The 17304-nt window shown below is 32.0% G+C and overlaps 2 protein-coding genes and 1 long non-coding RNA gene across 7 annotated transcripts; 2 read left to right on the plus strand and 1 right to left on the minus strand.

The window, feature by feature from the left end:
• Nucleotides 1-5953: 5953 nt before the first annotated feature.
• On the plus strand, nt 5954-12667 carry LOC122634800 (NPC intracellular cholesterol transporter 1 homolog 1b-like). Of its 4 annotated transcripts, XM_043824108.1 has the most exons (23): nt 5956-6264; nt 6347-6561; nt 6713-6843; nt 6921-7056; nt 7162-7363; nt 7450-7554; nt 7646-7863; nt 7943-8041; nt 8105-8307; nt 8370-8570; nt 8984-9188; nt 9267-9383; nt 9477-9657; nt 9738-9865; nt 9978-10235; nt 10321-10484; nt 10572-10687; nt 10775-10917; nt 11008-11204; nt 11285-11516; nt 11600-11713; nt 11798-11960; nt 12039-12667. In XM_043824108.1, exons 1-23 carry the CDS (start codon nt 6051-6053, stop codon nt 12077-12079), a joined length of 3783 nt encoding a protein of 1260 aa, XP_043680043.1. In that variant the 5' UTR covers nt 5956-6050; the 3' UTR covers nt 12080-12667. The 4 variants fall into 4 exon arrangements, 3 of the variants coding, with proteins under 3 accessions (XP_043680044.1, XP_043680042.1, XP_043680043.1); XM_043824107.1 differs by having other exon boundaries at nt 5955-6264; nt 9267-9657; XR_006328471.1 differs by lacking the exon at nt 12039-12667 and having other exon boundaries at nt 5954-6264; nt 9267-9657; nt 11449-11516; nt 11798-11823.
• LOC122634814 lies at nt 6687-13065 on the minus strand. Its single transcript, XR_006328477.1, has 2 exons — nt 12843-13065; nt 6687-7063 (listed from the first exon to the last, which is right to left on the minus strand). It is a non-coding gene; the product is annotated as an uncharacterized LOC122634814 (long non-coding RNA).
• Nucleotides 13066-13099: 34 nt separating this feature from the next.
• On the plus strand, nt 13100-17300 carry LOC122634801 (pre-mRNA-splicing factor syf1 homolog). Of its 2 annotated transcripts, XM_043824111.1 has the most exons (15): nt 13100-13285; nt 13376-13524; nt 13601-13922; nt 13998-14297; nt 14373-14514; nt 14605-14756; nt 14829-15049; nt 15132-15294; nt 15375-15488; nt 15563-15725; nt 15800-15909; nt 16000-16203; nt 16281-16494; nt 16590-16748; nt 16845-17300. In XM_043824111.1, the coding sequence occupies exons 1-15, from the start codon at nt 13244-13246 to the stop codon at nt 16928-16930; spliced, it is 2541 nt and encodes an 846-aa protein (XP_043680046.1). In that variant the 5' UTR covers nt 13100-13243; the 3' UTR covers nt 16931-17300. The 2 variants fall into 2 exon arrangements, with proteins under 2 accessions (XP_043680046.1, XP_043680045.1); XM_043824110.1 differs by having other exon boundaries at nt 16590-17300.
• The last annotated feature ends 4 nt before the right edge of the window (nt 17301-17304 follow it).

The following is a 17304-nucleotide window of genomic DNA, read 5'->3' on the forward strand; positions in this document are numbered from 1 at the left end:
GGTTCTTCTTAACCTTGCCATGACAATCGTGCCGAAGATCGTCAGCCAGTATTTAACGATGGACTGGAATTAATTAGTAATTTAATGGAATTTGATAGTACACTTAATACTCAGACTTTGATATATACTGTCGTCGCACAATTCGCAAAGTCGATCTTCCGTTCGAGCGTGGCGAGTAGACTGACGTCGTAGAGACGATTTTCATTCTTATTTCTCTCGTAACTTAATTATTATCACTTTTGTTACGTTCGTCGAAAATAAAGGAAAAAATACAAAAATAAAAAAAAACGAAAGAAAGAAAGGAAGAGGCAGAGTTAGAAATAAAAAGTTTGAGTAGAGAGAGAGAGAGAGAGAGAGAGAGAGAGAGAGAAACTAAAGAATGGGGAGAAGAGCGTTGTTCGACATTGTCGATTCGGATCGTTATTACACTAGGAATTAAATGATTGCGCGACATTGATGTTTGGATACGTCACTCGTAAGCATAATATAATACATACATATATACATACATACATATATATAATATAAGTCGGTCAACAATGCCGCGCGCGACGAGAGGAGAAAGAAAGAGAGCACGCGATTATTAGTGTGATTACGTAGTCGGCCGATCTCGTCAAAACGTCTTGGATATTATCTGCATAGACAAATCCGGACCGAAAAGATTTGTTTTCTTTATTATCCTACATGAAATCCTATAATGAAATTTTCGTATTTAACGTACTCCATTCTAAGGGAATACGAACATTTTAGTTTTGCTCTTCGAGATCTACGGGGAACAAATATCAAACTCGATGTTATCTCGAACTCGAATGTGTAACGCAAATTTAACGATACTCGCAAATAAGGATCTCTTAATAAAAAAAAAAAAAAATAAAAAAAAATAAAAAAAAACGAAAAGAAAATGAAAAAAAAATGAAGAAAAAGATTAAAAAAAAAAAAAGAAAAAAAAAGACAGGAAAGAAAGAATAAAAATACAGAAGAGAGCATCATCGTTATGATTTCCGTACCGATTAGACTTCATAACGAATAAATTGGCTCATTCGATATTTAATCGATACTTGTAGAATCCCGTCAATTATTAGCGTATCCGTCGGTGATGTAATTATTATGATGTATTTATTAATAGATCTATACATATACATATATATACAGACAGACACACATAACTTGTATGTATATTCGCGATATTTAAAGGCTACTCTCTGTACAGGCGAGCTTATAGAACGCCCATTTGAGATTGTACACTTCATTTTACTTTAGATCATTCTATCTCAAATACGAAGCGTATATTTTTATGAGACGGTACACACATGTGCAGGCACATTTCAGTACAAAGTCGTCGGTGCTTATCTCGGATCTCAACGAAAATTTCATTTTTACGCGTGCGTATTGGAGTTGGGCAAACTATAATCAATTAATAATCGTCGATGATTATAATTATTGAGTAATCGGTAACAGATGAATGAATAATGGAAACGAATGATTATTATCAATCAGAAAAGCATTATCGTATTATTTATAATAGACTAAAAAGATTAGCAATATGTTAAAGAAATATTGAACATACGACTATACACATTTGTTTTCTATGTCATTGATTTCCATCGATATCTTTCAAAATTTCATAAAGGTCGTAGTACATTCATACGTTTTACGATTATTGGTTACGGATTATTGATTATCGATTACAAATGAATGATTAATCTCGAAGAAAATTATTGATCAATTACGAAATTAATTAGGAAAGTAATCGATTATTGCCTTACTCCAGTGGATACACATTCGGTCCTTGTTCGATCCTTATTAGAGAATTTGAGAAGATACGATCGCACACGTGCGAGATAATAAATATTGTAAAATCATAAATCTCGATGCGTAACAGGCAGGTCCCCTTGAATAACGCGTTGAGCTTTCTCTAATTAAAATGGCACAAACGACAATCTCTATCGAAATTCCGTTACGATTCTAATGGCTAAACCCCATTTTTTCCTTCTTTTTTTTTTTGTCTTTTCTTTACCTTTTTTTCTTCCAACGTCGGGTGCTATCATTTTCTGCAAGTTCACGTGAAAAGTCGCGTTCACACGAAAGTAAGAGAGATCGATTTAAAAGAATACAATTCTCTTTATAGATCCGTTATTGACGATCGGCCGAGTCTGGTATCGATAAAAAGCGCGTCATCAAGTGCAAGCTCTTTCTTTTCTTCTTCCTTAAAATCGGACGCCCGGTTTCACAAAGGCCTGTCAAATCGCGATATTAGAAACAGGGTGTACGAGGATCGTGACGAGATGTTTGGAATGCAAAGCTCTGACAATGAGTAGCGTCGATGGTTTTTACGTATTGTTAAAAAATTCTTTCCTTTTTTTTTTCTTGCGAATTGTAATTTATATAACAATTACATATAAAGTTTTGCAACTAATAAAAGTAATTGTCGATCGATATTATGATATCACAGAAAGAATTTTCTTTTTTCTCGGACGATTAGATTCTGAACGTTTGTTATTCATTGTCATTTGCTATTTCGATGCTTCTCAAAGTCAATTCGAATCGCATGACGGAAGACAAGAGGATAAAGGGAACTATTCGAATGAGAGTTCTGTCGAATATTGCGCGATAATGATCCGTATTGTCGATCCTAGAAAAAGTGAAAGGAAGGAAGGAAGAAAGATGGGAGAAAAAATGAATGAGAGCACGTGAGACACGTCGATGAGTCAAACATTGACGGAGCTCGACGAAGAGAAGACACAGAGGCTGGAAGAACATCGTGGAGTACTGGAGGTCCTTAGTACGTAATTTCAAGGTCTAAGAAACCTTAACGTAGAGATAAACGTTCGTAAAAGGAAATAAAAAAATGAGAGTGAGAGAAAGAGAAGAGAGAGAGGGAGAGAGAGAGAGAAAGTGAGATGAGAAAAATAGTCGCGAAATATGCGACGATTATGAAAAGTTTGAAGCAGACGATGATTCGATATGTAATATAAAGATACACTTAACACACGTTCGAACCGTACATGCAAATGAATACACGATCACGGACACGTACACAGAAACACACACAAGCGCGCATACACAAAGTATAACTAATTAAGGCATCGGTTAAGATCTGACAGCGAAAAAAAAATAATAAGAAAATTACATACTAATTAATATAGGTGACACACACGCGCAGATTTAAGAATTTACGAAGGACCTTCTGTTGCTCGAATTATTGCATTATCTACTATATATAAATTTTATTGTATAAATTCTGTCGAGGCGCGTCTCCAAGCGGGAGTCGACATTCCTTTTTCTCCTCGTCCCAGAATGGACGGACAAAGAATTAGCATCGTCATCCGAGAAAAAATTCCTCGGTTGATTTCCATTCAATCGAGACAAAAAAAAATAAAGAAACATGGAGAGAGAGAGAGAGAGAGAGGCGTACGTACGTAGATGGTAGACGCTTCGATAAGCCCCCAGCTTGAATCTTCGACGTCTATTGATAAACGAGGTAGAATACGTCGATAAAATCGCTCGAGATTCAGCGTCAAGTAGAAAGTTTCGAGTCATCGTACTATTAATTTCGATAGCCGATATCGATGCCTCTCTACGAGAATAACTTTATCCTTTGATTTCGCTCGATATCGCAAACATTGTAGAAAGAAATACGGGCGATTAGCGAATTAAATTGCGCGATTGAGATTAGCGAATTTAATTTCGTTGTCGATTTCGCACATAATTATTCCAGGAGAGACGACAATCAATGAATAATTCAAATGATAAAGGACAGGAAAAATAATAGATAGAATAAAAGGAGCTTTCCTTTCTCCGTTGGATAGCTCAAAAGTAAAATAAGAGACGCAGCGATCTCGAACGCGCCTTTCGTACGTCGAAGAATATAGGATGATCTCATTTGTCAATTATTTTTTTTCTTGGCGAGCTTTATTATCATCATCGATACTTTCACGGTGCAGATACTTTTTTTCTACCTATACTCGAGGTATAGGTGCACGCATTGAAAAAGTATTCTGACACCCTCTACTCGAGAAGGAAAAGAAATCAAGCGGGAGGCTTGAAGAAAGCTACTCTTCTCGATGAGTACGACGATTCGAATCGAGTAAGAGTAAGAGCGAGAGAGTCAGGGAGAAAGAGAGAGAAATACATCCTTCTCCATAACGGAATCCTCGTAATTTTTCTCTATTACATTTTCGGATTTATAGAGATAACGACGAGTATAACGTATAGGAGAGAGATTATATAATAATATACATACGTTATGTAAATCTTTTTCTTTCGATTAAAACATTAAGAAAGGAACCTCGAAGACGAGGACGAGCGGTTAAAGGAATGCTCGCTGATAATAGAATCTCTAGCTCGGAGACGTATCCCAATAGTTGGCCTAGTACCGAGTTTCATATTTTTCGCCCCGGTCGCAACGGATCGTCGAACGATTATCGTCTATTACATTATTGACATTCTTCCAGAAATTTTATTGATATAAACTTTATCGCTACCGTTGAACATAATATATTTGATTATGATATGGCGATACCTTCGGTATTATAATTATGGAGACCGAATATATCGGGGAATAGAAAGAGAAAGGGAAAGAGGGAGAGGGAGAGAGAGAGACAGGGAAAGAAAGGGAGAGGGAGAGGGAGAGAGAGGGAGAAAGAGAAAGAGAACAAAAAACTGAGAGAAAACGCAATTTGCGTCTTGTAAAACTCAGTGGATTTGGGGTAGTAGATTATATATAAATAGGGTGTAAGGGTTGGGTAGACAAGGGGATAGGGGGAAAATATTGGGAGGGGGGTTCGAGCTATAACGAAACGAAGATTAAGGCTATGTAAAGACGATATAACGAGTCTTTCGAAAGAAAAATCTCTTCCTTTCGTTGATGTAAAACGTTGAGTGATGAACCAAGGTGAAAAGAATCTTAACTGTACGTATGAATGGAAAATACAGCACAAGAATCTCGTTTCCGTTTTCATCTAATTACGTAACGATATATCAGTAATGAATATTATGATTACGATGATTGCTGTATTTATTGTTATTGTTCCTCGGTTAAGCGGAGACGTTTAAGAGTGACCCATTTGTACAATCATTGAGTCATTAAAATATGATTATTCATTATGGAAATCATGCGCGTATTTTTATTCAACGTTACTCCTACTTTTTGTCTACTCTTTCAAATGTAAGATAAAAGTTATTGCTTTTAACTTTTTCTTTTTTTTCTTTTTTTTTTTTTTTTTTTTTGGATAATTTTTAAGCTTTCAATATTTTCTGTTATCTTATATCAAGAGATTGATACACGTGTCTATAGGTATAAGCAACTTACCACAAGTTGCAATATCTTATAAAATAATATTTTTCTCTTTAATCGAAAATATTTCTTCTCAACTTAATCAACTATTGATCTTGTTGTTATTTAACCTTATATATATATATATATATATATATATATATATATATATAATTCTCTGTAATGTGAACTTTTATAGACACGTAAGTTATAAAAGAAATAAATGTTATCGCTGGTCTGACGACAAAGCGATAAGGAAGTCGTGCAGGTGTTTCAGATGTTCTGATAAAAATTAAACGAGGATTGGTTATCGTAAAGTTATCGTTCTCAGCAATTAGTAATGTTGTTTTACACATTCTAAAGTTTAACTTAAAATCATGAAATAGTGATAGAGAACGTGTACATGTTGAGAGAAAAGTAAAGACTTTGTAAGAAAATTACTGACATCGATAAACGGTCCATCGAAGTGGTCACCTGCGAGATAAGGAGTCTCGCTTAAGTATAAAACTTTGACCTGATATCGAGAACATGAAACGTCTCGTTCGGACGATCGATTGGAACATCAGTCAAAACGGGAGTAGCTTTCGATCGTTTCTAGGAAATGCGTCAATAATGAAGACAAATCAAACGACGTAATCTTTTTTTTTTTCAATTTCTTTCTACCTTTTTTTCGTTTAACATAATTTTGATCAATTTCTAAGTTTTCTAATTATTGATTTTATTTTATTCTCGCAAGAGACGACAGGAGTATTTTTTGTTTTTATCCGTGTTAATTATGAAGACTCTAAATCTAGTTTTTTTCTTAATCGTGTTATACAATGTGTGTGTACCAATTTACGGAAAAAATACTTGCGTTTGGTATGGTGAATGTGGAAAAAGTAATACTAAGATCCGAACGTGCGTGTCAAACGATCCTGCTCGACCAATCGGCAATGAAACTGCTACGGATATCTTACGAAAAAGATGTCCACATTTTTTCGACAACACCGGTCAGTATAATCTCTACTCGTGAAATTCAAATTTTCCACTTTGCATGTGGTTACCTGCTAAACATGTCCGTTTGTTCGTTAGACGATCCGTTAACTTGCTGCAGTGCCGAGCAAATTTTTACCATCCATTCGAATATGAATATGGCCGAAGGTGTCTTTGGAAGATGTACTACATGTTTAAAAAATATATTTCGACACATATGCGATTACTCTTGCAGTATGAATCAGAGCCGATTTATGAAAGTCACCAAATCCAAAATAAATGAAAACGGTTCTCATTACATCGAAGAACTCGAGGTGATTAACTGAATATAAATGAAATGAAATGGAAATATTTTTTATCGCACGATCGATTTTTATGTCAAAACTGAATGAAGATAAAAGAAAAGAACGATTGATTTTTAATTGGGGTTAACGTAACGTCAGAAAAATCGTGCTTTTATTTTAGATACACGTGGCCGAAGAATTTATAAATAAAACGTTTGAATCGTGTAAAAACGTAATTAATCCGTCCAGTGGTGGTTTGGCGATGGATTTGACCTGTGGTTCTCACGGTGCGAGCAGATGTACAGCAAGAAAGTGAGTCCTAGATCTTTTTTTTTTTACATATTTACATGCAATCGGGACACCAGTCGCATATTCTTTTCTTTTTTAAGATGGTACGACTTTATGAATAGCGTATCTGATAACAATTTCGTACCCTTTCAAATTAATAATATCTATGATCGTCCCGATATTTGGCACGATGATCCTTGGACCGCAGTCGTCAAACCGTGTAGCGAGCCTTACGATGTGAGTTCTAAAAAATATAATTGAAGTTGTACACTTTTTCATAACGTTTCAATGAAATATATCTAATTTTTCTTTTCGTTTTGTTTTTTGTTTCTATGTAAACAGAATTCCTCGCTTAGCTGCAGTTGCGTCGATTGTCCTACAGCTTGTCCAGTAACGAAACTAAAGATCGATTCCGACAATTTTACTATCTTGGGTAAAAATGGTTATGGAATTGTCGCTGCAATTGTCATCGTATTTGTTACGACGGTGGTTATTGCCATTTATTTGTATCTAACAATATTAAAAAAGAAAGCAAAAAAATTACGTATGTATTGCAACCGATAAATTCTGATTATTTGTTTATAAATTAATTGTTCGATCGTTAAATACTGACGAAGTCATTTTATACAGGTTTCGATGAAAATCACAATGATGAAAATCATTCGGAAACAAGAACGGATTGTAGTAGAATCTTTCGAGATATCTTCGAAGGATATTTTTATTCTTGGGGAAAAGGTAACTTCGATACGCGATTGCGTACTTCATTGTAAATCAATTTTTTTAATATCATATACGTAAATTAATGCTATGCCGATCGTATCAACAGTATTTGCGAGATATCCAGTACTCTCGTTGTTCATTTCGTCTTATGCGGTTTTGGGAATGAGTTATGGCTTTAAATATCTCGTTATAACGGTGAATCCGATAGAAATATGGGCATCACCCGATAGCAGATCGAGAATAGAGAAGAATTATTTTGATACACATTTCCGCCCATTTTATAGAACCGAACAAATTTATATAAAGCCTGTTGGTATCGATAAGGTACGTACGGTGTTTTTTCTTAGTTTTGATAACAATTAGCCGAGATATCTTTCCGAAGAGTAATCGAAATGTGTTATAGATCTTACACAATACGTCGAATGGTATTCAAGAATATGGACCGGTCTTTAACAAAACGTTTTTATTAACCGTTTATGATCTTCAAGAAAAAGTTTTACAGGTAATTCATTTATTAAGTTGTCACTTAATAATTAAAAGATTTATGGGATACATTCATTCGTAGCTTGGTCGTGAGACTAACGAGAGCCTGGAACGTTACTGTTATGCACCCGTTTACAATGATTTTCTTGGTCCAATGTCCGTATCTTATTGTACAGTGCAAAGTATATGGGGATATTTCCAAAACAATATATCAATATTTAATCAAACTTCACAAGTCAAAGGATACGAGATCAATTATTTGGATCATCTTTACAAGTGCATGCAGTAAGTGTCAAAAATAAATGTTTTACTACGAATGAATGTTGACCGTATAAAATATATTTCAGAAATGCATTTAATTCGGAATGCATGGCCCCATACAAAGGGCCAATCTTTCCTGCTTTAGCAGTTGGCGGATTCTTAAAAGAAAATGAATTTCATTATGATTCTTCGGATTATATAAAAGCGAACGGATTGATTCTATCATTTTTAATAAATAATCATCTAGACGAGAAAAAACTCAAGCCCGTTATCAAATGGGAAGAAAGGTATTATTTTACTGTATACCTTTAAAAAAAAAATTACAACACTCCATACTTCGTCGATAATCGTGATAAGTCATATCTATTAATAAGATTTTTTTAATCCTCCTATTAGGCAATACTGTATTACATTCATGCACGAAAGTATTGCCTATTGTCAGGGGTTGAAAGCTCCTTACAATAGTCTAGAAATTTTTTTACAAGTGTCTATAAAGATGTTGCCTGATATAAGGATTAAAAAAAAATTCTTATTGATTATCAACAAAGTATGGAGTGTGGCTAACTTTTAGGCGCGTCCTTCAAGATTTGTACAATTGTTGAAAATTGATAAATAATTATAACCGTACAATAAAACGACCAAGAAATCGATTAATAATAAAAATTTCATTCATAAAATTTTCTTCTTCTGTGGAATAAAGGTTTATCAATTTTATGAAGGAATGGATAATACATGATAAACCTGATTTTATGGATGTGGCCTACGTAACAGAAAAATCTATTCAAGATGAATTAGATAGAACGTCGAAGGCAGAAGTGAAGACAATGATAATTAGTTATCTACTTATGTTCCTCTACATCTCGTTTGCCTTAGGAAAAATGAGAGGCTCCATTAGAAAATGTTTTGTAATACATTATTCTTAAATATAGACATAATTCGATAACTATAACAGTGGATTAAAAATCGATCTAATTATTTTGTAGGGTTCGAGTAAAATTGTCGTAAGTATTGGTGGTATTATTATAGTAATTGCATCGGTAGCTTCTTCACTGGGAATTTTCGGATACATAGGTGTACCTACTACTTTGCTTACGATCGAGGTAATTATATTTTTTATCATATTTTTACTTTTTATAAATGAACAAACAAAATTCTTACTGAACAATGTTTTTCATATCGATAATTGTACGCAGGTAATTCCATTCCTAGTACTAGCTGTTGGAGTCGATAATATTTTTATTTTGGTGCAAACATATCAAAGAAATCGTAAACATCCGGAAGAATCGATACCAGAACATTTAGGTAGAATCACAGCCAAGGTTGGACCTTCTATGTTATTAACTAGCATGTCGGAATTATTCTGTTTTCTAATTGGTGAGATGAAAAAGATAAAAAAGATCATGAATCTAAATACATTATGAGAATAATACGATAATCGCGATAAATGATTTTAGGTACATTGTCATCTATGCCAGCAGTTAATACGTTCGCGATGTATGCATCCTTGTCTATTCTAATCAATTTCATCCTTCAAATCACTGCCTTCATTAGTTTATTATCTTTGGATTCCCGGAGATCGGAGGTAACGTCGATGTTTAATATCAAACAAAAAAGGAAAAAAAAAAAAGAAAAGAACTGTCTTTAACGCGATTGATATTAGAAATATTTAAAATATAAAAGTAATTCTCTTTCAGCAAATTCGATTAGACGTGCTCTGCTGCATATCGACAAATAAAAGATCGCACGTAGAATCTGATAACGCTGGATTAGTTCATACTCTATTCGAGCAGGTCTACACATCGTTTCTTATGAAAAAACCGATTAGAATCGCAGTTTTGGTTATTTTCATAGTTATATTCACTGTTCACGTCGCTGTATTTCCTAACATCGATGTTGGCTTAGATCAGAAATTATCAATGCCTGAAGACTCATACGTTTTAAAGTACTTCCAGGTAATACATCAAGATAACAACTAATTACAAAAGTAATATTATTTTTACTTGAAAAATCATATCACTTTTTTTGCTTATTTTCAAGTATATGGAGGATCTGTTATCTATGGGACCACCTGTATATTTTATAGTAACGGAAGGCTTAAATTACAGTAACACCAATGTTCAAAATATAATTTGCGGTGGTCAACGATGTAACGTGGATTCTCTATACACCCAAATATATTCCGCAGCAAATCAGTCGTCTATGTTAGCTAAAATTACATTTGTTTTAATCTTTTATTTGATTTCATATCATTTAAACGGATAGAAACTTATAATTTTATTTCATTCCAGATCGTATTTATCGAAAGCTGCCTCTTCGTGGATAGACGATTATTTCGATTGGTCGACCATCGAGAAATGCTGTAAATATTTTCCTGGCAACAGTTCCTTCTGTCCTCACAAAAAAGGTAACTATTTTATTATATCTAAAATACGTATCCTAGAGTCACGTGCAACAACAATATAAATTATTTTTATAATATGTAACAATTTAGAAACATGCAGGTCTTGTAAAGTACCAACTAACAATGAAACTTCTCGACCGAATGAAACGTACTTTCGAAAATATATCTCCTACTTCGTATCTGATGTTCCGGACGAAGATTGTGCTAAAGCTGGTAGACCTTCTTATCTCGACGTAAGATTTTTCATTAATACAACAACGTATATGTACAACATAAAGATATTTTTTTCTAACGTTCTACTACCTTAACTATCTCTTTTCTAGGCGATCAATTATTACTACGATCGTTATGGTTTGACTGATATCGGTGACACGTACTTTATGGGTTATCACACACCCTTAAAAAAATCTAGCGATTGGTATGAGTCGTTAAGAGCCGCACGAATAATAGCTGCTAATATTACAAAAATGATTAATAATGCTAACTTGAGTAATCAGACGATTAGAGTATTTCCATACAGGTAAATAATTATTAAAATGTAAGAAATGTTCAAACCATCACAATCATTATCTTTTACTTTGCTGATTATAATAATTTCAGTATTTTCTACGTTTTTTACGAACAATATTTAACAATCTGGAAAGAAACATACCTGTCTATAAGTTTGTCATTGTTCGTAATTTTTATTGTAACGTTATTATTGACCGGAATATCATTGTTTTCTGCAATTATCGTCGTTGTTACTGTATTAATGATCATTATAGATCTAGGTGGTCTTATGTATTGGTGGAATATACAATTGAATGCAGTATCTCTAGTTAATTTAGTTATGGTTAGTATTACCGTGTCCCTTAAAAAATCTATTATTTATGAATTTATCTTAAGAGTTTATTCGATGTATAATTATTTACACAGGCTGCCGGAATTTCTGTTGAATTTTGTAGTCATATAGTACACTCTTATTTAATATCAACGGAAAGTAAAAGAATCGCACGTACTTCGCAAGCACTTTCGTTAACAGGAAGTTCCGTAAGTAAAATTATTGATATTAAAATGAAAATAATTTATTCGTGTGAATGGAAATATCGCATAATAGAAAATTATTGATTCTAGGTCTTCTCTGGTATTACTTTAACAAAGTTTGTGGGTATCGCAGTATTGGCATTTGCGAAAAGCCAAATATTTCGAATTTTCTACTTTAGAATGTATTTGGGAATTGTACTTTTTGGTGCTGCGCACGGGCTAATCTTTTTACCTGTTTTATTAAGCTTTATTGGTAAGAAAAATGTAAACACATTTTATATAAAAAGTTAACAAATTTAGTTAGATAATTTACGCTAAATAATTTTTGCAGGACCCGAACGTAAACGCGAAAGAAGAAACTTTACGAAATAATACTAAAATTACATTTTCCTAATTTCTTTTAATAGTACAAATGTTTCATCATGTCGATATATATATATATGATTTGTAGAGAATTTAAATTATGTTTCTATTTTTATATCTATTGTATGTTTAAGTAAGGCTCAGCAGATATTAATATATTTCAAATAATTCGTACTCTGTATTTATATAAATTAAAATTTATATAATTCATTATTTGTAAAATATATTTTGTATAATGTTTCTATGATATATAATATTTGTAAGAAGAAATAAAAAAGATCTGCGAGATAGTATACGTAAACTTGTATATAAATAGGTTATATTCTCTTGTTTAGGTTATGTTCTATTATAATCTAACATTCGAGTTAATGTGACAATAAACTTATACAAATAGGTAAAGCGTATTTAGTCAGCTATTGGATCGATAATACTTATGATGCAATAGCAACAACAGTTTAAAGAAAATCACTGATGAATATCTTGAATTTTGAGATATGTGAATATGATGGCGAACATAAATCCAATAGAAAACGTGCTATTTAATCGTAAATAAAAATGTATAAGAATAAATACAGATAATACAGAAATTACAATTTTTCAGGGAGTTTCTTTAAATTAAATTGAAATTAGTTTATATTTAACGGATGTTACGAGCTACGTAAAGTTTAAACAAATGTACTATTGTTTAAATATTAATTTATTGTGGTCTGTACTTATTAATATACATTAAATAATTATAAAATTATCAAAAGTATTAATTGTTTAACCTTACTTGTTTGGAGAGAGAGAGCCCCGATGTTTCCTCGTCGGAATACGAAAGAAGACTAATTCGAGAAATATCAAAGTCAAGTAAACGTTCGTTCGTTGTTTTGATCAAAGAAACAATCGTCTATCCAATGTATACAAAGCACACACGACTCTAGTGTTTATACAAAAATCAATAGAAGGAATAAGAAATTCTTCTCTTTTGTCTTGACAAATAACCTTTAAAAAAAATTTTCTTTTTTACCGACGGAGATAAAATAAATCGTCAGATGGCGTTTTTTAACGTTCACAATATGTCCATTACCGGTACAGCGAAATCATTTTTCGTATAATTATTTTTTTAATATTTTTCAAAATTGTGTAGTTTAGACATCCTGATTATATCTATTGTGATTATTGTTATTTAAAATGATAGAACGAAAAGATACCGAAGGGAATTTATATACTTTTGTAAGTATTTTAATATATTTCATGTACTATTATAACCAATAAAGTTGAGGTTAACTTAAAATTATTTATATTTCTTTACACATATTATAGTACGATGAAGATTTACCTTATGAAGAGGAAATCTTGCGAAATCCATATTCCGTAAAACATTGGCAGCGTTATATCGATCATTTGAAAAATACAAAAAGTAATAATTTAAATATGGTTTATGAACGTGCCTTGACGGAACTTCCTGGAAGGTAGTATAATGTTTCATTCACTAATATGTTACTTTATTTAAAGACTAAACATTTTTTTTTATTCTTTCATTTATAGTTATAAGTTATGGTACAACTATCTTCGACACCGGTTAAGTCAATTAAAAAAAAGATGTATAACAGATCCTCTTTATGAGGATGTAAATAATGCATTTGAAAGAGCTTTAGTATTTATGCATAAAATGCCACGTATTTGGATGGATTATTGCATATTGATGACAAAACAATGCTACATAACACGTACTCGTCAAGTATTCGATCGTTCTCTTAGAGCACTTCCAATTACGCAGCATCATCGTATATGGCCACTTTACATAGACTTTTTGAAGAAACATAACGTTTATGAAACATCGGTCAGAGTATTCAGAAGATATTTGAAGGTAAAACTTAATAAAATTGTTACTTTGAAAAGAGAATAACTTGTAAGGAGTTAAGATTTTAATATTGCATTGTAGTTGGCACCTGAGGACACAGAGGAATATATTGAATACTTGATATCTATTGGAAGGCTTGATGAAGCAGCTATAAAACTTGCACAAATTGTTAATCAGGATGATTTTGTATCAAAACATGGAAAATCTAACCATCAATTGTGGAATGAATTATGTAATTTGATATCAAAAAATCCTTCTAAAATAAAATCTCTTAATGTAGATGCTATTATCAGAGGTGGTTTAAGGAGATACACAGATCAATTAGGACCACTATGGAACTCATTAGCAGATTATTACGTTCGCAGTGGTCTCTTTGAGAGGGTAATCATTTACTAATATATATAAAAAATTAAAATAAAAATGTTCATTTCATGATATTGATATTACGTCTCTTAGGCAAGAGATATTTATGAAGAAGCTATACAAACAGTGACTACCGTTAGAGACTTTACACAAGTCTTTGATGCATATGCACAATTCGAAGAATTAAGTCTTAGTAAATGTATAGAAGATGAAACAATTATTTCAACAGAGGATGGTGCGTACAAAACAGAAACATTATATTGTAAAATTATAATGTAAAAATTAACAAATATCGCATCATAATTTTTTATTCTCAAATCTATAGGTAACATAGAATTAGAATTACGCCTAGCAAGATTTGAACATCTTATGGAAAGGAGATTATTATTACTTAATTCAGTATTATTAAGACAAAATCCTCATAATGTACAAGAATGGCATAAGAGAATAAAACTTTATGAAGGACAGCCGCACGAGGTAAGAAAATAATAAAAGTACACGCAGAATATAAAAAAAAGAGATGTTTTCGAATAATTAATGCACTTATAGATAATTAATACATATACGGAAGCAGTACAAACTGTGCAACCACAATTAGCAGTAGGCAAGCTACATACTTTGTGGGTTGCATTTGGCAAGTTTTATGAAGAAAATAATCAAATAGCAGATGCCAGAGTTATATTTGAAAGAGCAACCCATGTTCCCTATACTAAGGTAGATGATCTAGCATCGGTATGGTGCGAGTGGGCTGAAATGGAGATCAGACATGGGTAAAAATTTTTTCTTCGCATCTAAACTTCGTATCGTACGTAACTAATATGGACTAAGTAGTAAATAATCACTTTATTGTAGGAATTGTAAAGAGGCTTTAAAACTTATGCATCGTGCTACGGCCATGCCTTTCCGTAAAGTTTCGTATCACGATGAAAATGAAACCGTTCAAATGAGATTGTATAAATCTTTAAAAGTGTGGTCCATGTATGCCGATTTGGAAGAAAGTTTCGGTACATTCAAGGTACGTAAGTAAAAAAAAAATTTTATAAAAAATGTATTTTAATAAAATTATGTCAATATTAATTTTTTTTTTTTTTTCAGACATGCAAGGCAGTATATGATAAAATAATAGATTTAAAAATAGCAACGCCTCAAATCATTATTAACTATGGATTATTCTTGGAAGAAAATAATTATTTTGAGGAAGCTTTTAGGGTAAATATAATTATTGTCAATAAAAGCTTTCTTTTTGTTCACTTGCACACATTATTTGTATACCTTAAATCTAGGCATATGAAAAAGGAATCGCGCTCTTTAAATGGCCTAATGTATATGATGTATGGAATACATATCTCACCAAATTTTTGAAACGTTATGGTGGAACAAAATTGGAGCGTACGCGTGATTTATTCGAGCAGTGTCTAGAACACTGTCCAAATAAATACGCTAAAGGTATCGTATAAAATATTAATAAGTATATTTTAAAAAATGTTTATCCTTCCAAATGTGTACATTTATTTTTTCAGCGTTATATTTATTGTATGCAAAATTGGAAGAGGAACATGGTTTAGCTAGGCACGCAATGTCCGTGTACGAACGAGCAACTAGTGCGGTTTTACCCGAAGAAAGATTTGAAGTAATTTTGTTATTATATATTTTTAATAACTTTTATATGCAAATATATATTATTATACGTTTCTTTTCTTTTTTGTTTTCTTATTTATAGATGTTTAACATATACATAAAGAAAGCAGCAGATATTTATGGTGTGCCAAAAACTAGGCAAATATACGAAAAGGCTATCGAAGTTTTGAATGATGAAAATACAAGAGAAATGTGTTTAAGATTTGCTGAAATGGAAACAAAGTTAGGAGAAGTAGATAGAGCAAGAGCTATATATGCACATTGTAGTCAAATATGCGATCCTAGGGTATGTTAAATCAGATCGATCAGTCCGTGATAAAAGATCGTAATAATTATGTTAATAACATTATATTTATGTTAAAGGTATCATCGAACTTTTGGAAAGTGTGGAAGGAATTTGAAGTACAGCATGGAAATGAAGACACGATGCGTGAAATGCTTAGAATCAAACGTAGTGTACAAGCTATGTATAACACCCAAGTAAATATGATGTCTGCTCAAATGTTGAATAATGTATCTAATCAAGTGTCTGGTGTACAAATTGATAGTATGCGTGCACTAGATAACAAAATTTCTGGTAAATGTTTTAATAATTGTAATAAAATTATTATTATTATTATTATTATTATTATTACTATATAAATTATATAACAATCGATTCTTTATTTTCAGACACAACTACTCAATCTGGATTGAAGGATACTATTAAATTTGTACGTGGTATAACAGAAACAGATGGAAAAGAATCATCGCGTGTAAATAATCCAGATGAAATTGATATTGATATGGATGATGATAACGAAAATGAAGGAGAAGAAGAGATTGAAGAAGGTAACAATCTTATATTCTACCTATTTATCATTTCACTTATGTATGTTGTTTTTTCTTATGATATAATTAAATGTTCTTTTTCTTTTTTTGTTGTAGAAATGTCTATTGAAAAACAGATCATTCCATCGCAAGTATTTGGTAGCTTAAAAACAGCAGACAACGATACAAACGAAGATGAGTGAATGTACTGTTCGTTGCAATTTGTGTATTTAGATATAAAGTGCAGTTATTATGAAAAATAATTAATCTACTATCAAGATTTGTCTGAGTGGTCTAAAACCAGAAAAAAAATCGTTTGTTATTAATATTGCAATGTTAATTGACATTAAGATTTATTTAAATAGCAAAAAAAATTTTTTTTGCGTATAATTTTGAATGTATGTACATACGTACAACATATATAATACACTTTAAATCATATTACATCATTCAAAGAGACATTTAGAAAGCTTTCCTTCAAGCAAATATTCGTATAAATATTATTCTTACGTATTATTATTACTAATGCAGAGAGATTGTGTATATATTAGAAATACATATTATGAGACTGTATTGA

The sequence above is a fragment of the Vespula pensylvanica genome, chromosome 16 (assembly GCF_014466175.1).
Source record: "Vespula pensylvanica isolate Volc-1 chromosome 16, ASM1446617v1, whole genome shotgun sequence".
In the NCBI taxonomy this organism is placed as follows: Eukaryota; Metazoa; Arthropoda; class Insecta; order Hymenoptera; family Vespidae; genus Vespula; species Vespula pensylvanica.

Bases quoted from the DNA above. Each gene is read 5' to 3' on its own strand.
- LOC122634800 (XM_043824107.1), top strand. From the start codon at position 6,051: ATGAAGACTCTAAATCTAGTTTTTTTCTTAATCGTGTTATACAATGTG. The intron at 6,844-6,920 runs GTGAGTCCTAGA...TTCTTTTTTAAG, and splicing joins AGCAGATGTACAGCAAGAAA to ATGGTACGACTTTATGAATA. The intron at 10,485-10,571 runs GTTAGCTAAAAT...ATTTCATTCCAG, and splicing joins GCAGCAAATCAGTCGTCTAT to ATCGTATTTATCGAAAGCTG.
- LOC122634801 (XM_043824110.1), top strand. From the start codon at position 13,244: ATGATAGAACGAAAAGATACCGAAGGGAATTTATATACTTTT. The intron at 13,923-13,997 runs GTAAAACTTAAT...ATTGCATTGTAG, and splicing joins TATTCAGAAGATATTTGAAG to TTGGCACCTGAGGACACAGA. The intron at 15,910-15,999 runs GTAATTTTGTTA...TCTTATTTATAG, and splicing joins TACCCGAAGAAAGATTTGAA to ATGTTTAACATATACATAAA.